This window comes from Pteropus medius, unplaced genomic scaffold (assembly GCF_902729225.1).
Source record: "Pteropus medius unplaced genomic scaffold, Ma_sr-lr_union100, whole genome shotgun sequence".
NCBI classification, from domain to species: domain Eukaryota; kingdom Metazoa; phylum Chordata; class Mammalia; order Chiroptera; family Pteropodidae; genus Pteropus; species Pteropus medius.
The window spans coordinates 4,765,185-4,785,863 of record NW_024343732.1 but is presented as its reverse complement, the minus strand read 5'-3'; the positions used below and the strand labels follow the sequence as shown (position 1 = coordinate 4,785,863).

Below are 20,679 nucleotides of genomic sequence, written 5' to 3'. Positions count from 1 at the left end.
AACTAAATGCAATGTGGAACTGCAGATCAGATCCTGCAACAGAAAAAGGATATATGTGAAGATATTGGTGAAATTTAAATAAGGCCTGTCATTTAGCTAGTATTGTGCCAATGTTGTACCTGTTCTTGGTAAATGTCCTATGGGGTGAGGGATATAAAGGCACTCTGCTGTATTTGTTACGACTTTTTTTTAAAAGCCTAAAATTAGTCCAAAATAAAAGTTTAAGCCAAAAGGAAATGGTTGAGTAAATTAACAGAAGTTGCCTCCGGGCTGAAGGATTAGACCTTTTTCTCCCATGCTTCTTCATTCTCATCTTTACAATAAGTGTGCATTACTTTTGATAACCAGAGGCAGGAGACTAGAGTAAGTGGACTGGTTCAAAGGATGTAGATTTGGGGCCATGGAGATGTTCTAGGTAAGAACAGCTGGACCTCAGACAGAGGGCTGCTGAAAGAGGGCAGTAAGTTTCTGCCACGTACTTGTCCCTCTACCAGCCACTCTGGCCTGTGCTGACCACCACCACCCCAGGAATACACATCTTTTGTGTCATTATTCACACCATTCTCCTTGCCTGGACCCCTCTCCCTCTCCTCCCTCTCTCCTTTCTTCCTAGCTTTCAAAACTTGGTTTAATTCCACCTCCAGGAAGCCTTCCCAGATCACTCCTGCCCCAAACTGCCTCACCTTCCTCTGGCGCCCTTCAGTGTCTCTTGTCTATTGCACTCAATGGAGCTGAAGGAATGACACAAGATAGCAAGCATGTAACTTTCCACATGTACTCAACTCACCTCCACACATTTTACAAGCATTTTCGGAACAGAGACAGTGTTCTGCCCATCTTCACTGAGTGGAAGCCCTCTTAGCTGAGCTCCACCGGCTTGGCCAAGCCCCTCCATTCCTCCCTAAACACCCTGCAGCACGCCAGCTGAGGTTGCATTTACCAGGAGTCTGCTGTGCTAATTCCTGAACCTTTTTTATGCCATTTCTATTTGTTTTTATGATTACCATTTAATTAAATAGTTAACTGAAACATAAATGCAGAAACAAAGAGTTTTGTTTTCTACAAAATTAAACTAAGTGTTCTAGAATAGCAATTCTGAAATTATGGTCTTAGATGACACCGTATCAGGAGATCTATAAGGTAAAGACTATTTTTAGTGTAATCTTAAGATGTTAAAAGCTTTTTCATTTTCATTTTTTGGAAGCTATAGGAAGTGTGATAATGTGTGCCATATAGTCTTGTGTTTTCTAGAAATTTCTAAGATACAATTTAGGCTATTAATATGTTTTCAGAAATTAACTGAGTTTGTTCTCAGGATTTCAACTAGTATTTACCATCAAACTTACATAATACCTATCATAATGTTATCTCATCATCTAATAAATCATTATTTTAAAATCCTGAAGATCAGCAAAAGTATAAAACTTTTATTTTGAAAGTTATTTTTCATAAAAATATCTTTTTATGCTAACATGTAATAAACTTTTATTTTAAATGAATGAATAACTTCTTAAACGTTTTCATTTTTAACACGATAAATATCGATAGAGACAACCACATAAACAAAGACAGTATTAAGAAATCTTAGGATCGAGAATCGCTCACCTAGAAAGATGTATTACAAATGAAAATAATTAAAAGATTAAATTAGGTGTGTGCATTTAAAGAGTAGGATTCTGCACATGGACTGGTTTGCAAATGTTTAAATTCTTTAAAAGAATTTAAGATTTTTTAAAAAATGAAAACTAATTACCAGATGTAAAAATCCATTTCCCCAGCAATTCCATTTCTGAGAATGCTTTCTACGGTTACACTTACACATGTAGAAAATGCCATTTGTACAGTTTTTCACTGCAGCACTATACATAATGACACTGGAAACCACCCGAGTTGGGGGAGAAAAGGAGGCAACACATCTTGGTTAAAAATTTACTGTACTTCCATATTCTGGAATAATATGCAGCTATAATAAAAGGATGATAAAAGCATTTTATGTGCTGATATGGAAAGATCTAATATAGTTGAATAAGAGCAATATGCTAAACAATGTGTCTAAAATGCTAACCTGTAGTATTTGTAAAAAAGAGGGGCAGGGGTAAGATGTTTCACTGTATACCTAGCATGCGTACATGTGTAACTTTTTTTTACCTGTTTTTAGCCTTTTGATTTTTGAGCTATGTGGATATACACCCTAGTGAAAAAAACTCTAATAAAAATGAAACGAGAAATCACAGGTGATAAAGGTGGTGTAATTTTTAAATATAAACAATTTGCAAGTCTCATTTAGGGGGCTTAGAGACCCAAAGAAAAGGCCTCAGGCCTATATCAAAGTTTTTGCAAATAAAAATACATGCACATGTTTTTAAGGTAAAGTGAAGTGTTTAAAGCGTGGATTTTTTTAAAAAATCCCTAACTTATGGCTGACGTTTTGTATTAACTACTGAGTGTACTAAGAGCTTGTAGGCACCCGATGGAAATAAACGATAAATTCGAGATGGTCAGTTTCCTGTTCCACCAAACCCCGGGCTCTCCTGGGAACTTGGTTCCCCATGGCTGGAAACATCAAGCTGTTTCTCTTGGCTGATTCCGTGGCCAGCCTGCGTCCCATCTTTGTTGGGTCCCAGAGGGCCTACAGGGTGCTCTGTCCCTGGATCTCAGCTGGGACAACGAAGGGTCCCCTCTCTTCAGGAAGCCTCAGTGGACGCAGCAAGGGTAGAGGGAGACAAGGCACCTGGGGCTTGGAGACCTTGTGGTGAGGCTGCCCAGCTTGTCCCCTGGGAGGGCCCCAGGCTGGCAGCAGACTCTGGACTCCTTATCTGCTGGCATTCTGCCAGCCCATTAGCCTTGAGGTTAAACAATTCCTCTCTAGTCACCTAGTGAGTCCAGGCTGGGGCCTCACGGCACGACCCTTCCTCACCCATTCCTTACCCTCTCGTGTCCCCAGGAAGTCTGGGAACAGAAGTAGAGGACTCCTCCAGAAGAAACTTCTCTCCACATAGGCAAAGACCATCCCCGCCATCCACTCAAAAAAGCACAGAGACAATTGGCTCCTTCCTCTTCACGTTTTCAAGGAATAGACTAAGATTATGAGCAATTTCATCATCACATTTAGGAACAAAAATGAAACCTTTCTCTGGTCTTCACCATCAAACCTCTTGGCTGGTAGCAAGCAATATAACTTGGGGACACTCATTAACCTCTCTAGATCCAGTTTTTTCAGTTCTAAAACAAAGGGGCTAAACTCAAAGCTTCCCAAAGTCCCTCTGGTTCAACATCCTATCATCCATGGTTCTGAAAAATACCTATGCATTTTCTTCGGATATCAAGTGCAAATAGGCTGAATTATTTTGACAGAGTGGGGAGAAGGTCCTGATACCCAGACATATACAATCCATTCACAGCACAGCTACTTAGATCCCAAGTCCTATAAATACTGGACATGGATTGAGGTTCCTCCTGGAATTGAACGGAGTGTGAACAGGTAAGGAAAGAGGAAGAAAGTGGGAAGCGTTTGAAATCAGAACCAGTCCAGCCAGTGATTGGTATGTACTGTGTGCGCATGTGCGCACGCACACACATACAGAGGCACACACATGCATTGTTAGTCTTTCCTGCCCATTATCAGCCCAGAAAAGGAGTGTCTCTGCTACCTGAAGAAATCGGAGTAGCTCCCAAAACTAATGGTGAAAAAAAAAAAAATCTCTTTTCCTTTTGCCTAGTGAATCTGGGGCAATCCCTGGCAGGCCACAGGAAGGAGGCCCACCCAGAAAGGCAGGGAAACTGCATCCATCCTAAGGAGGAGATGAACCAGTCCTAAGTCTGGGCTCATCCTACTCCTAAACCCAATTTACCTATTAGCTTCTGGGATCCCTAAATAATCTGGTCCATCACACAGAGATGATGAGGAGGAGGAGGGCAGGGAAGACAAGACATCTACTATGTTCCAGGCACAACCACAACATGCTGCATGGCAGTAAAAACAGGCCCAGAGAGGTTAAGAATTTCTCCCTGATGGACAGTGATGGGGCCAGGATTTGAACAGATTCATCTGGCTCAAAAGCCAGGCATTCTCCTGTCACCTTACACCACACCTCTAGAAGAGTACTGTCCTCTCTGAACTCAACTAAACACAACAATGGGACCTCTCTGGTGCAACTCCATATGTTCTTTCTGCCCGACAAAAGTACAGGAGCCGGGCCTCATCCCTTCTTTGCATCCTGCAGTGGCCAGTGCAGAGCCAACCACAGACCAGGCCCTGTGCACTTAGATTCTGAAGGACGAATCATGAATCATTCTCTAAGGACGAATCCTTAGAGAGCCCACAATTCTGATTCTTCTTGCCTAAATGACAATCATTCTGTGTTTGGTGTCCCCTAATCATATCTGCAACCAATGGCAGGAAGAGTAACTGGCATTAGTCTATCTCCTGGCTACCACACACACAATTTACAAAAAAACTTACCTCTGAGCCTCCAACAAGAAATGGAATATGTGGTTTTTAATTCCAGCTGCTGAAAGTTATGACTCTCTACATTCTTTCTCTTGCTTTACAAACGCCTCTCGGTGTTTATGACTATTGTTTTAAGAGGTAAGGATTAATGAATAAGAGACTACAGATCTCATCTGACCTCTGCACGGACTCCACTCCTTCCCAGGGTTGTAGGGCAAGTGAGGAGCAGAGCTGAGGCAGCGGCCAGGGTGGCCAGTCCCCATTACACGCTATCACCACCACTTCCCAGCAGCCCACCTAAGTGGCCCGAGGTTCCTAGGGAAGAGTGACTAAAGACAAAGCCAAGCCCAGGGGGGCTCCGCCAGGATCAGGTCAAAGCTGTCCTGTCCCCACCTTTCTGAGATCCCTCACCAAATCATTCTCACACTGTGCTCTTGAACACCCAGGCCCTGGCAGACACCTGATCCTCAAAACTGTAGCCACAACCCAAAGCTGAAATATTCTTGGCTTTACTGGACCTCAGGATCACATGGTGAAACCGCTTGGATAGCTAATTTGTCCCATTGCCCTAACCTGCCAAAAGAGGGCAGCCTAAACCAGACCACCTAAGTTGGTCGGTACGGACCAAAAATAGCTAAAAAGCCATGCCCACGGGGCACGCCGGATCGGAGTTAGCCAAGTCTCTCCTTTGCTATTCTCCATCTCCTGCTACCAGCCAGCCGAAAGATTTGGGGCATTTATCTTCAGCTGGGAGGTGGTCTGGTGGGGGCCACAGTTCCTGGAAAGCAAAGTCCGGAAACCAGTACCCCGTCCGGGCCGCCCCAAGAGCTGCCCACCAGATTTGCCCATCTACTCTCCGCTTTTTCTGTCTTCGCATCCATGAGCTCCAGGAAGCCTCCCTCAACCCTGCAGCGCAGCTTCCCACGTTCTGGACACCTTTTCTGGCTCCGACATCCAGCGTTCTCCAGTCCAACCGACCGCAGCTGCGACCTCCCTTTCCTCTCCTAGTAACCCCATCGTGGCACTGAGGCCAGATGTCGCCTCCATCCAACGTCCGGGTCCGTGTGCGGGTCCTCTCGAGCGGCTTCCCGGTCCAGCCCGAGGCTTTGGGGACCGCGGCCGGGCTCCTGGTCCTTGGCGCTGCCGGCCCCCACCCCCACCCGCACCCGCACCCGCACCCGCACCCGGTGACCTGAGCCGGGAGGCGCGCTTCTCCTCCGCGCGTTGCCGCATCCCTCGGGCACGGCGCGGCCCCGTCCGCCCCTCACCTGAAGCTGGGGCGGACACCAGCGGCCTGCGCAACTTCACGAACCAGGCCCTCGGCGGCAGGTAGCGGCAACGGCAGCAGCAAAGGCGACAGCAGCTCTGTCCCGGCGTTCACGCTGGGAGCCCGCGCACCCTCGCCCCCCTGCCTGCGTCGGTCCCCGCCACGCCGCGCATGCCCGACTATATACCCGGCGCGTCAGCCTCGCCCCGCCCCCACCCCGACCTCGGCCCCGCCCCGCCCCACCCTGCGCTCCCCAGGGCCTGCCACGTGGTGCCCTAGCCAGCGGGAGGGGTATGTGCGGGAGCTGCCCTCCCGCCGCCCGCTAGATCTGGGCCCGCGCTTGGCTTTCCCAGGGCTTGCGGGATGAGCAGTCGCGCCCCTAGTCTGAGACCCTAGCTCGCGGAGATCCTCGCTCACATCCCAGCCTGGTCGGCTTCATCTTTTAACCGCTTGGTGAATTCCAGTCTTCATTCACTGAGGCCCCACAGGCTCCTCCTTCCTCTGGAAACCTCCCATTACGACCTTTCCTCTCCATCCCTCCCTTACGTGGGAAGCTCTCACAACCTGACCTCCATCCCCTGGGAGTAAGACTGCTACTCACTTGACCCGTATGTATATATTTTAAAAATTCTGATTAACGTAAAAAGCTTCTCTCTTCCTTTTCTAACTCAATTCTGAAATGTACCCGAGAAGGGGACGCACCTAGACTACGTTTCTTCTGCATTTTACCACCAGCCAAAAGAAAAACTTCCTGTTCACGTGCCAAATACACCATACTACACTCACTTTTCGACCTTAATGTCACACCACTCCCCCCAAGTGATCACACTCTCCAGGGAGCCAGATATCTTTATTTAACCCAGGGCCGGGAAACCCGTTAATTTTTGAGGAAAGTCCTCGTAATCTCTTTCATGTGAGCTAGTCCTATTGAGATGGATGTCAGACCTCGGAAATGCAAATTTCTTGAGAAAATAAGCCACCCATTAAACTCCCATTGTTCTAGTCTGCTGGACATCATGATTATTTCCTCTACAGCTAAGCCAGCTGCCACCTGGGTCTAGGGAACCCAAAAGAAGAGCCTGCTAGCAGAATCGTAGCCAGTTAGTACCGATGTCCCTGCTCTAGCTCAATGACTGGTGCCCAGCTGGGACTGTGTCTCTGCGCATTTGCACTGGGAAGGGAGAACACACCCCACTCTGCAGGTCCTATGGAAAGGACGACCACAATGGCAGAAAAAAGCACGCAGACAATCCCTGGATCAGGTAGGTGGCGGGGAAGAGTCCATGGCAGCTTGTCCCTCCAGACTGGGTAGAGGCAAAAAGAGAGTAAGCACTGAAGCAAAGCCAGAACAGGTAGATTGTTTACGCTACTCTAGAAGAGACTAGCTGGGCGCTGGGCTTTTCTAAAATTCAATTATCTTCACCCTGCAATTACAGTGTTCCAGTTGGGTAAGGGGTGGGGTGATGTTAGTCTCATTTTCCAAGTGACTTCGAAGTAATAGTATCTCTTGCAGAATTTCCCTCAGAGCCCCGTCATCTTTGTAATAACCCTTCATATTTGTCTTTCTTGGTTGAACGCGAAGTATTTTTCAGACATTATGTCATCCATTTGGGATTCTTAGTCCCATCTCCAATGGGGCTGTCAGAAATGGTCCAGTCTGTACCACTCCTTCCTGTCCTTGAATTTCGGGAAATGAGAAACTCACTAGAGAGTAAGTAAAATAAGCATACTTCTAACACATAGAGCTCTGAAAAGTATGAATACATATTATAAAGGGTGTGAAACTCTTCTAAAAACTGAGGTCCAAAAGCAATCCCATGGCTTTTCCAGGCCAGGTAGCAATATGACACACAGGAAAACAAGGCATCTCAGAGAGTCAGGAGGAAAGGCAGGACAAGACACCCACCAAACACCCAACACAGGGCCTATCACAGCATTCTCCCTTGTTTGCAACCAGAGGAAGGGCAGAGCTGCCAAAGTCCACCAAAGCTGATAAGCTATCAGTAATCCATTAGGGGAATACAATTAATTATTAACACAGCTCAAAATCAAAAGGTCTTAACTTTCCATATCCACCCCCACAAAAATTTTGTAGATATACCCCAAGTCCATCCTTGTCACTGAGTAGTTAGTACTCAGTCTTTCATACCTAATGCCAGGTTTGGGGTCCCAATTCTTTTTCTCTACCTAATATGCCCTTTATTTCTCTTATTACCCTATTTCCCCTTGTCAAAATTCTAACTCTTCAAAGCCACTTCCCTTCAGAAAGCTTCTTGATTCTTCTGAAGCATATTTGTTCTACACTTTCAAATGTTTTGACGATAGCCCGCCCACATTAAAAAATATTTTACACTGCAACTCCAGTACAAATAACAAAAATTTTACAAAATATCCTTAGTATATGCAATGTACCAATATTTCATATTTTATTTCAATTTTTTAAAAAAGTGGTAACCCACAAAATTGGTTCCATGACCCATTATTGGGTCATGACCACAGAATTAAAACATTTTATATGGTTTATGGTAGTTGCATTTTCTCCTTAAAATTATTTCATTTCTATCCCTAACTTCCATATTTGACTTTAACCTGTCTCGATTACCAAAGATTTCTGTATATACCTGCATCCCGTAACATTTTGTACATAACAAATTCTCAATAAATATTTGTTGGATGAATGAATAGGCCAGCTCACTAAGTTTGTTGTTGGGTAATATTTAAAAAAAACTAAGGACAAAAATCTAACATTTTTGTGATTGCCATTTCCCTGCTGGCAAGATCCACAGCTACCTGCAAAAAGATATGCAGACAGATTTCCTGTAGCTTAAGGGAGTGGAACAGCCTTGAGAAAAAAGCCAGAGAAATGAGCACACACCCCCCCACCCCCCCAGCTCTGAGTGTGTATAGCTATGGTGAAACTGGCGACAGAAAATCAAACCCCCTCTGTGATTTGGGTGGACAAGGTAGGCAACTTGATCAGCAGGGTGGAGCAAAGACTCCCTTCCCACTCCCCAGCTCTCAGGCCAGCTCAAGAGAAACTGAAGAGCAAAACCAATGAATGACCATTTCTATGATTCGAGGGGAAAAATGAGTTTTCTGTGTTTTAGCATGGCTTGACGAATTTAAGAGGATAAAGGGAATGTGAAAGTTCTAGTTTACCCCAAATCATGTTAGAGGACCAGCACCCTCCACTATCAGCCAAAAGTGTTAGAACACCTTTAGAAGCCTGTCATTTGTCATCAACTGACCATTCCGGCAGATGAAAAAGACAACTGGGAAAAGTAACATTTGGTTCAGTAGTAAGTTACCTCTAGGAAATTTCTCCATTTCATCTAAGATACCTAAATTGTTGGGGTTTAATTGTTCGTAGTATTCTTTTATAATCCTTTTTATTTCTGTAAGATCACTAGTTCCCTTTTTCATTCCTAATTTTAGTAATTTGTTTTTTTCTAGGCCAATCTAGCGAAGTTTTGCTCATTTTGTCAATCTTTTCAAATAACCAACTTTTGGAGTTCTTCGATAGAGACTCTATAGTCTCTATTCTCTATTTCATTCATTTCTGCTCTGATCTTTATTAGAGGATATCATTATTTTTCTCCTCACCTTGGAAGGAATGTTTAGCTGGGAGCGGAATTCCAACTTGACATTGCATTAAGTTATAGTTCTGTTTTAAGCATCTGTTGTGGGTAATGACAGTCTGCTGCTGGTTTGATGACCTTTCTTTGTAAGCAATCTTTTACCTGATTGTTTTTAAGATTCTGTCTTTGGTGTTCTAGAGTTTCAGGTACGTGTAGGAGTGGATGCTTTTCTTTATCCTCAAAGAGTTTTTTCAGGTAGAAAATTCGTATTTGTCCCTAATTCTGGAAAATCCTTTGTCTTCCATATTGTGTTGCTTATTCTAACTTGAAGGAATTGCTATTCGACAAATGTTGGACCTTCTCATTCTCTCCTCTCTCTGCTTCCATTGTTCCCATTTATATCTCTCTGTGCTGCAATCCAATTGACGTAGCGTTTGTTTCTGCAGGGCTCAGAGCTCTCACCAGTCTGGGCCAATATTCACAGTAATTTTTCAGCTTGTGGTCCTTCCACATGCTAGCAATATAAATTCGGACTACCTACACCTGTATGTGGCCCAGGCTTAGGGATTTCTCATGAATGCCTTTTTACCCCCGAGTTTCCTTGCTGCTGCCCCAAAAGGCTGGCAGGGACTCTCCACTCCCATTCTATGCTCCACTTCCCTCCATCCAGACTTCACTCCAGCAATCATGCACCTCACAGGGTCTGAGGCCGCACTTTCTCTCCACACCTGCAATGAAAACCTCAGTGCTCCTGCGTTTTGTGCATAACCCTCGGAGCTGTGTTGTCATCACTATTACCACTCTGGCTGCCCTTTCTTTCTTGTACTTTGATATTTTCCTTCCTGCCTCCTTCTCTCCCTCCCTCCTTTTCTTTGTTCCATTTCTCTCAAACTCAGCTACTTAAAAAAATCTTTTCTATTTTGACCAACATTTGTCAGTATGGTCAGCTCAGTGTGCCACATTGCCAGAAGTCTTCCTAGCTTACTCATGATTTTTTTAAAAAAATTATATTTTCTAAGTTTTAGGTTCACAGCAAAACTGTGTAGAAAGTAGATTTCCCATATACACACAGCCTCCCCCACTATCAACGGTAACCTTTCAACCCCCTCCAGCCCCCCCACCCCACCCCGGCTCCGCCAGAGTGGTATATTTGTTACAATTGATGAACCTACATTGTTATCCCCTAATCACTCACAGTCCATAGTTTACATCAGGTTTCACACTGTTTCACATTCTACGGGGTTGGACAAATGTATAATGACAGGTATTCACTGTTAAAATATCATACAGAATAGTTTCCTTGCTCTGATAATCCTCTGTGCTCTGCCTATTCATCCCTCCCCTCCCTCTAACCCCTGATCTTTTTATTGTCTTCATAGTTTTACCTTTTCCAGAATGTCATATAATTGGGTTCATACAGTATGTATCCTTTTCAGATTGGCTTCTTTCACTTAGTAATATACAGCTGTTTCTTCCATGTCTTTTCATGGCTTGATAGCTAATATCTTTTTAGCACTGAATAATATTCCATTGTCTGGAGGTACTGCAGTTTATTTTTCCATTCGCCTACTAAAGAATGTTATCAGTTGCTTCCAAGTTTTGGCAATTATGGGGAAAGCTGCTATAAACTTCTGTATGTAGGTTTTCAACTCGTTTGGGCAAAATACCAAGGAGTGCGATGGCTGGATCATATGGTAAGAGTGTGTTTAGTTTTGTAAGAAACTGCCAAACTACCTTCCAAAGTGGCTGCACCATTTTGCATTCCCACCAGCAATGAATGGAAGTTCCTGTTGCTCCACATCCTCACCAGCATTTGGTGCTGTCTGTGCCTGGATTTTGGCCGTTCTAACAGGTGTGTAGTGGTATCTCATTGTTTTAATTTGCAATTTCCTAATGTTATATTATATTGAGTATCTTTTTATATGCTTATTTGCCATCTGTATATCTTCTTTGGTGTGAGATGTCTCTTCAGTTCTTTTGCCCAGTTTTTATCAGGTTGTTTTCTTATTGTTCAGTTTTAAGAGTTCTTTGTATATTTTGGATACCAGTCCTTTCTCAGAAATGTTTTGCAAAAATCGTCTCCCAGTCTGTGGTTTGTTTTCTCATTATCTTGATTTGCCTCATTTTTTAAAGAAAGAAAATAAGTCCATACAGTAAAGTTACTAAGAAACTCAGATAAATCCAGATATAGAGTCACAGAGAGAGTAGGATCTTCTCCAATAATCCCAAATCACTGAGAAATTTCAGGCACAAATTTTAATATTTTCAACATAAAGAGCTAGTTATCTGGAAAACTTCCTTTTACCCACCATTCAACAAAATGCTGCCCAAGTAAAAAGGGTCCTTTATTGCTGTATAGAAATTAAGTTCTTTCTAGAATGAGTCTGAAAAGCACTGCATCTTTTAAGAATGGAGTTCTAAATAAATAGCTGTAGTGGTGAAGCAAGCAGCCAGGGTTCTTTGGGAAGGTATTTTTAAGCGTTATAGACACACCATGAAGTACATGCAAAGAAGAGCAAGCATTAGAAAAAGTGCAGGGGGGGGGCCACCGCTGGGAGCTGGCTCTCACAAAGGCTAATAGAAATTGTCTGATGGAAAAAGAGTTTTAAAAAACAAAACACACACATATATACACACAAGTGACTCATTTATCCCCCAAAATAAAACTGTTAATGTCTTTTCCAAGAAATCTCACTATCCAAATTTTACTATAGTGAAATTACCTGGCTGCTAATACTGGAGTTGCACCTTGCATGCTGAGTAATAAATTAATAATTCTAACAAGTATTATAGCCCCACGAAGGAAAAGCCTACATCAGTGTGTCAACAATACTATTTCAAGCACAACTACACATTTATACAAATTTGTTTTAATTTCCCACCTGGTGACCCAATCATTTCGCATTGAGACCGAAAAACAAAGCAAGAAAACTGGGAATAAAAAGTGAAGAAATTTTTGTATTATATTCAAGTATTTGTCTTTTGTGATTATATAAGAGAAAATGAGTATTAGGAAATCCACCTTCCAACGAGAAACTCAAAATGCTTCCAAAGAGAACCAGAAAACTGATCTGTTTAGCCAGAGACCAGTGCTCCAGTTGGTCTGATTCGGTGTTTTTTAAACTTCAGGTCTTCACCTCACCCTACTCCCTGCACCCCAAGTGAACCCGGAGTGTACTTGAGGACCATCAACACCCAGAGCCCCTCAACCCCTGCTGGGTGCTGTTACAAACTGACACCTTGTTTGGTGTTCTTCTGAGGAGGAGTTTTAAGCTCAAGTTTCTCTTTTTACATCACACACTGTCATGTAAAAAGGGAATTTCTACTATGTCATCTCCCTGCCATCACACAAAGATATAAATAAATAAATACAAATTTGAAAATGTTAAATAAGACTGGTTTTTAAAACACAGTTAAAGCGAGATAAGACCGAAGTAACCCTGAAGGGACTGGAAGACTTTAAAACGGGGACAACAAACAGAAAAAACAGTGTTTCCCCTAAACACTGACAGCCACAGACACAGTGACAGCTTTCTAAATGGAAACGTCTGGACTTTGGCAGGAGCGTCGTGTTTTCCAAAGCTGACTTCTGGAAATCTTAACCTGGATTCAGAAAAACTCCCAGCAAAATGAGCCAACGGCCAGGAAGAGGCTGCTAAGCAAGGGAAATGAGTGATTCAGTTCACAAACACAGATCAACAAAAAAGAAGGCTGGGAGAAAAGTTAAAAAACACTCACGCCCCATCATAAACCTTCCCTGATGTTGAATTTCACATGTTCTGATTCTTAATTTAAAACCTGAAACTTACCAAAGATCAGTAACAAAGAGCAAAGGTGTGTGTGTGTAGGTGGGAGGGTAGGAAGAAATCAGCATGGTCTACTGTAAACTAACTAAAATACACAGAAAAACTTTACCTGGCCTCTCTCAGGAGGCCAGGCGAGAGCTAAATGCCCTTTCAAAGCCAGCTCAAGTCATAAACTCAATACCCAGGGAATATTAGGTCAGCAAGGGCCTGACTATACACCAGCTGGTGTTACCACATCTTTCACACTTACCAGCAATAGTAATATCTTGAAAAACTTTGCCTCACAGGTCTTTTTATTACTTTTCCCAGTTGCTCAAATAAAGTTACACTCTACTTTAAGAAACTTGCAGTGGCTTCATCCACGATCCCTCTTGGCACTACGAATGGGACCTGCTTAGTAAGCAGAGCTTCTAGGTGGAACTGCTGCTCCTGCAGGTTTGTGCAGCTCCTGTTGGCTTTGCAGGCTCTTCAGGGTGCCCCCGTATTCACCCACTCCATCTACGCAGTAGCAGTGTCGCCCCCATTTGACCTACAAAGGCAACAAGGCAATTTCCAGCTGATACTTAGCATGGAAATTGCTTCTTGGTGATACCAGGTTTAAAACAGAAGAAAAAAGAAAAAAGAAATCTTATTCTACTGGGTTGGCGAAAGGGAAAACGTGAACACAAAAATCCTTTCAGTCTCTATGGATCCTGCATGAGTTACAACTGAGTTCAGAAGTCTAATTTCTCTATATGAGCCCATATCCTGGTTGTCCAGTCACAGGAAGAACAGGTTCTCACACAGCTGGATGGCTGGTTCATGATGCAAGATTTGTCCTGACAGGAAAGCTAGCTTGTGGGCATACTTGCAAGGTGCTGGAACTCTGATGGTACCAGGCCAATTCCAGTACATGTGGCATAGTTTGAAAGTCAACCTGTAGGGCAAGAAGAAAATATGATTCTTATGACTCTTCACCTTCAATTTGGGGCATGATTATGTACTTATGGGTGTACACTTTCCAGCAAACTGGGGAACTAAGGAATACATGATGCAACTTTGTTTTTAACTTTTTTATATGAAGCAACTTTTGGGAATCATTATTTTTAAGTAGAATCATTTCTATTTCCACTATTTGTAATTCAAGAGGACATGGGTAAATTCTCTCACTCTAGGCTCCCCCACCCTGCCACCCTGCCTTTTTTTTTTTTTTTAAATCAAAACAAGGAAAACAAGGAGGAGTTTTTTTTTGCCTCAAAAATAGGCTGCAGAAGAGTAAGTACCCCAGCAAAGTATTTATACCATCTGAGCTTAGGGGCTTTGGGTCTCATAATCATCCAGAGCAGATTTTAAATGTACGAATGCCTCAGAATTCTTGGGGGTGACTGGAAATCAGTATATTTTTTAAAGCTTTTCAAACAAATAATTTTAGTTTACAGCAAAGATTACCAATCACTCCTCAAAAAGATACCATCAGCATGAAAGACATGAAGAAACTCAAGACTAAATATTCCTGGAGGTGGGCAGTGACTCTACCTTAGCAGGCCAGACAGATTTACGAGTGAGAAAGAGTGAGATACTGGTCAGCTCACCTCTGCATATGATCGGGACTCAGGTTTGCAGTGTTGAGAACACACACATAATGGGTAGGAATGCCACAACCCTGCCGTACGTGATGGGCAAGAAGGTAGAAGTCCACCCTAGTAAGGGGAGAGGACAAAGTAATGAGATGCTTGGATCTGGCTAAACAGAGATGGAAAAGATCTTGGAGATCATGGTAGCTCCTTCATCTAAGGCTCAGAGGGGTCAAATGACTGGCTCAAGGACACACAGGGACCAAACCATGATTAGAACTCAGGTCTCTTGACTCAACAGGCTATTCAAAAATGAGGGGAGAAACTGCCATTTCTTTGTGCAGCACATTAAGCACGCATGCCCTCAGGGTATGGTTCAATATTTTATACTTACCAGGTAAAAACTTTATTGTTGGTTTTTTGTTCTTTTTTTCCCCGAAGAGTTTTCAAAGCTTTATTTTTTAACAGTAACATCTCTGAGGATTCCATTCCATATCTCTCCAGGCAACCTACCCACTCCATTACCCAGGGAATGGATAACTTTTGCAACCTAGTCTTGCTGAAATGCCATGTTTTGTCCACTTACCACTCACAGCTTGTTATTGTATGATCCACCACAGTCCCAGGGGAGGGGGTCACAAAGTGCTCAGTAGCAGCCAGGTACAGATTGGTACTGATTTTCTTCTGAACTACGAATACCACCATCTTGGGCTGATAATTCTCAAAAGCTTCAAAACACTTTTGTAGCTGAGGAATCTCATAGTTGGCAACTGTCTTTAGCTGGCCATCAGACACTCCATCACGGTACACCACAATCTTCTCTGGGAGACAGTGGTTCACCTGAAATGACACCTACTGAGGTGAGCGTGGAGCCCTGGGGCTAATGACCACAGGCAGTGGGAGGCCCGCTCAGAGCACTGCCTGGAGACGCAGCAGGAGATCCCTTTGGCAGCTCGGCTCAAAGCTACCACATCAGAAGGACAGGGGAGAAAAGCTTCTTGTCATTTCTATACTTCCTCAAGACAGTAAAAGAGGCCTGGTACAGCAAAGGCATTATAAAATATGAAAACAAAATAAGCAAGTTATGAGTCACATGCATATGGCTCACACTCAACAGTGTGAACAAAGTTAGAAGGAATGGTAGGAAAACTATAGGCTGAATCAATCTTCCTTCTACTTGGATTTAATACTAATTACTGTCTAGGCCAAGAACAAGGTGAAGAACAAGGTGAGCCGTTAAAGAAATCCTACCATAGACCACACAGCCCATAGATCCATTCTCATGTTTTTATGTACCAGCAACAGCCAAAGTTGCTAACATGTGAAAGGGTCCTTTCCTAAATATCCTACAATCAGGTATAATGTGAAACATTTTTACTATAAGTAATTAGCAAATGATCATGGTAAATTGTCCACAGATCCAAATCAAATTAAATGCTGGCTTGAGTCGGTTTGAAGAATCATTTTTTTTCTCCATTTAGAAAATAAAATTATGTTCTGGTTGTGTTCAATAGTTGGAGAATAAGATGTTCCATTTTAAACTAGAAGTTCTCTGAAAAGTGCTTTATTTAATTCAGTCAATAAGTGACAGTGTAATTCTAATTGAGTGTGACTCATTCTAGGTTTTTGTTCACAAAACCTAAATTATCATTGAATTAAATATGCCCATACTATACATTCTTTATAGGCTACTCTACATGAAAATTTAAGTTTCATTTCAAAGAACCTTTTTTAAAATAATCACCTAGACTTTTTAGAGCTGAATTTCAGAATTTCAAGTGTTTTATAAATGTTCCTTTTTTTTTCTGAGAGACACCTCAAGTACTACATTCACAAAGGTGTAATTCATCTTTACATTTCAAGATTAAAATTACCACCCCAGTTTGTAGCATTTTTTTGTTTCTGCGTTGTTTTAGGCTGTCTAACATCTATCTCACTTTTTTCGGTCGGAGCAGTTAGTTTCCTCCTGCCTCAAACAGGACAGTCTGGTGGGACTATTAATTGCGGTGCCTTCTAACCCAGGCTCTCTCGACCACAGCACTACTGACATGTGGGGCTGGATGATGCTTTGTTATTGGGGGCTGACACTATAGGATATTTAGCATTATTCCTACTCACTAGATGCCAGTAGCAATCTCCCCCAGTCCCTTGACGCTGCCCACTGGGAGGACAAAACCGCCCCCAGCTGAGAACCATTGCACTAACCGAAGAACACAGAGATGACTCAAGCCACACCAACAGAATGCTCCTCACTTACTCTGAATCTTGAGCAGAGGACGAAAATCACTTGAAGTTTGATCCCTCTGGAGTGGTACCGCTTTAGGTCCCTGCTTCTGGAACTCTAGGAGCTACCCTGTCTCCTGTTCATTTCCCAGCTTGATGCTCAACCTTCTCACCAGTCCTCTGAGACGCTCCATGACCTTAACAATTAATTCCCCTTTTGCTAACGTTAGCACAGTTCTGTGATTCCAAAGAACCCCAACTGATATGCTGTGTTAAAAGGTGGGTACCACAGGCACCTAGACCTGGAAGAAACCCTCATTTCACAGATGAGGAGACAGAGAGGAAGTACACTGGATCCACAGCCAGCTGGCCTGGGACTGAGTGTGACTCTGCTGCTCTTCAGCTACAATCTTTTTCTTTTTTTTAAGTATGTTTGTTTGTTTTTTAAAAGCCTACAGTACCTGGTCTTTCTAAGTGGTCTCCCATCCAAGTACTAACCAGGCCTGACCCTGCTTAGCTTCCGAGATCAGACGAGATCGGGCGTGTTCAGGGTGGCCTGGCCCTAGACCAGCTATAATCCTGAAGACTCAGTACCCTCAGCTGAAAAAGTAGAGATAAGTGACCACTTTATCTTCTTCTCAGGATTAAGAGGGACAAAGTAAAAAACTATATATTTTAAATATATGCATATATTTAAAGCTGTACACAAAAATTGAGACTGGGCTACATTAAGGAAATAGAGATATTCTGAAGCACAGAGATGACACATAATGAGATCAATGGAATGAAAAATAGGATCAAATTCATTTGAAGTATTCACTGACTTTAGAAGGCCAACCCAAATGTGAGGCCCTGTACTCCACCCTACGTGAGCTTCCAGTGGCAGTAAGTGAAAGGCCTGATTCCTATTATCAAGGAACTTAAAAGTCTAATTACAGTCAACAATGATAACTTTTCTAGGTCATCTAGCCCATTCTCATCATTCCATAAATGATAAAACTGTGGTCTAAGGAGGGGTCAGAATATGTGACAAATGACAATATTGACATACAAATGTTAAATGTACTGCATATTATTAAAGTACTTCATATATGAAACAATAAATTAAAGAGTACCTTGAAAGCAGGATTGTGCTTGTTTGATTAGTATCTCTAACACTGGGTACAATGCCAAGGGTCAAGTAGAAAATAAATATCTGCTGAAAGTCTGAGATTTTTTTTATGTGTGGCTCCATTCATTCATAGAACACACACTTAATGTCCTCTAGATATGAGCCATTGTGCTTATCTTGGAAAATTAGAAAATTACTTCAATCTCATCCAAATATTCATGGAAGTCAGATTAGAACCGGGAGACAGATGCATAACGCAAATACTCTCAATACATTATAAATAACATAATTAAGGTTTAATTAAAATACTATAAGAACAGAGAAGTATAAGACATTTGTTCTCTGGAAAGAAAAGTGAACATTATGCCTCAGGAAAAGGCATGATGAAAGAATTAGGAGACAATTCAGTCAGCAAAGAAGGGTAAAAGAATTCAGGTAGAGCAAAAACAACTGCATATATAGGGGAAAAGCCTAGATTGTGACCAGATAAGGGTTAAGCAAATGAATGACGACTGACCTATATGATCAGTCCCACATTTAGATAATTACTCTGCAATGGTCTATAAAACAGATTGAAGGTGATTGAGACTGACTATTAGGAGATCACTTCCAGTTCAAGTTGTCAAAAGCTATAGAAAACCTTCATTCCCATGGTAACACAAGAAAAATCAACATAATATGAAAATCGGACATATATGTGTGACAAGCAAACACCAGCAGTTACATAAAGCCTGATAAACTGATTTCCAGAAAGAGGAGGCTTCGCAGGTGAGCAGTGAACTTCTGAAGATTTCAAGGGACAAATGCCTGAAGTGTGTATGGGCATCAGGAAGAGGAGATCTGAGGTCTAAGGAAGTTTACCAGGTCAACAAGAGGCCTGACAGACAGGATTCTGGGGAGATGGCTGAGCAGGAAACACCAGGAATCTGTCTCCCCACCTAGATAATAACAACTGCATTGGCAGAATCTGTCTGATGTAACTATTTTGGAACTCTAGAGTCTGTTGAGAGCTTGCAACCTTTAAGGAAGGCTTGGACAGTAAATTGCCATAAGACCAGCTCTTAGCACAATAGCAGCTCTCCAAACCTCACCCTCAGCTACATTTCAGGATCCTGTCCTACAAATATTAGGATCTGTGCTGACTGTTGATTGCTGCTTCTGATCACAGGAGTGTCGACAAAGAGGCTGGTGGCCACTGCTGTTGCACTTCCCCCTCCAGCTGAAGTGACTTCCAGGGGATTTAACAGACTGATACCCTTCCTTCTTCCTCTCCCCTTACTTTTTCTCCTTGTCCTCTTTTTGGTGTCAGACACTGAAGACTAGAACATTAAAAAAACAACTGCATATATAGGGGAAAATTAGAAAGTGACCAAACAAGCCCAGGGAAAGGCTCAGAAAAGATTTAAGAAGACCTTAAATTTACACTGCAAGCTGAACCCCAGCACAGACACAGCCTGTAATGATCAGAAAACAAAAAGAATAACAAGAAACAGCAAATCCCAGGGAATGAAGAGGATCTGATTTCCAGAGTTACCATATTATTAGATTAAAAAGTCCAGTTTTCAACAAAAAGTCACAAAGCATAGGGAAAAAAAAAAACCAGAAAAGAGTGGCCCGTTCAAAAGAAAATATTAAATCAACAGAAATTGTTGCTAAAAAAGATCTGGTGGCAGGTATACTAGCCAAAGACTTTAAAACAACCACCTTAAAGATACTCAAAAAACTAAAAGATATGGAGAAAGTAAATAAAACAACGTATTAAAAAATGGAACTATCAATAAAGAGAAAACCTAAAAAGTAACCAAAAAAAAAAAAAATTCTGGAGCTGAGAGGTATATTAACTGAAATAAAAAATTCACTAGATGAATCGAAAGGCAGATATGAGCAGGCAGAAAAATCACTGAACTTGAAAATTGGACAATGGAAATTATCAAATCTGTGGAACAGAAAGAAAAGACTGAAGAAAAGAGAAGAGAGACTAAGAGACTTATGAGATAGCAGCCAGTGAACCAACATACACATCATGGGAGTCCAAGAAGGAGAAGAAAGAGGCAGAGAGAATATTTGAAGAAATAGTGGCTGAAAACTTCCTAAATCTGATGAAAGACAATAATATAAATATTCAAGAAGCTTGATGAACTCTAAGATGAATTTAAAGAGACCCACAGAAAGACACATTATAATCAAAATTTCAAAAGCCAGAGATAAACAAAGAATCTTGAAAGCAGCAAGACAGAAGCAAATCGTCACATACAAGGGATCTTCAAAAAGATCATCAGCAGCTTGCTCATCAGAAACTTTGGAGGCCAGAATGTAGTGTGCTGATACATTCAAAGTGCTAAAGGAAAAAACTCATCCAAAACTTACTTCTGACAAAGTCTTCCTTCAAAAACGAGAGGAAATTAAGACATTCCCAGACAAACAAAAGCTGAGGGAGTTTGTTACCAATGGACATGCCCTGTAAGAATGAGATGAAAGAACACCAGACAGTCATGTGAAGCTATGTGGAGGAATATAGATCTCAGTGAGGACAAATACGTGGGCAATTATAAAATCAGTATTGTTGTAACAATGGTTTGTAACTATACTTTTTGTTTTCTACATGATTTAAGAAACTGCACATTTAAAGAAAAAATTATTAGTCTAAAAACTAGTATTACTGTAACTTTGGTTTGGAACTATAAATCTTGA

At 42.1% G+C, this 20,679-nt stretch overlaps 2 protein-coding genes, 1 long non-coding RNA gene and 1 pseudogene across 5 annotated transcripts in view; 1 reads left to right on the top strand and 3 right to left on the bottom strand.

Moving 5' to 3' along the window:
• SLC39A14 (solute carrier family 39 member 14) overlaps positions 1-5,886 on the bottom strand; it is a 40,616-nt gene extending 34,730 nt beyond the window's left edge. For 2 of the 3 annotated variants that reach the window (XM_039868069.1, XM_039868067.1), the window contains exon 1: positions 5,719-5,886. The gene's annotated coding sequence lies outside the window, so the exon portion shown is untranslated. Of the gene's footprint in view, positions 1-5,642; positions 5,662-5,718 lie in introns of those variants that run through there. The other variant, XM_039868070.1, reaches the window with a different exon arrangement.
• A 95-nt stretch (positions 5,887-5,981) lies between these two features.
• On the top strand, positions 5,982-12,685 carry LOC120606628 (uncharacterized). Its single transcript, XR_005653931.1, has 5 exons — positions 5,982-6,325; positions 6,753-6,979; positions 7,300-7,428; positions 11,067-11,147; positions 12,425-12,685. It is a non-coding gene; the product is annotated as an uncharacterized LOC120606628 (long non-coding RNA).
• Positions 12,150-20,679, bottom strand: part of PIWIL2 (piwi like RNA-mediated gene silencing 2) — a 55,308-nt gene continuing 46,778 nt past the window's right edge. Inside the window, exons 21-23 of the mRNA XM_039868066.1 lie at positions 15,241-15,494; positions 14,673-14,780; positions 12,150-14,017 (exon numbers count right to left, since the gene is read on the bottom strand). Coding sequence (XP_039724000.1) covers positions 13,861-14,017; positions 14,673-14,780; positions 15,241-15,494 — 519 coding nt within the window. The 3' untranslated portion in view covers positions 12,150-13,860. The remainder of the gene's footprint in view (positions 14,018-14,672; positions 14,781-15,240; positions 15,495-20,679) is intronic.
• LOC120606667 (uncharacterized) lies at positions 17,327-17,445 on the bottom strand (annotated as a pseudogene).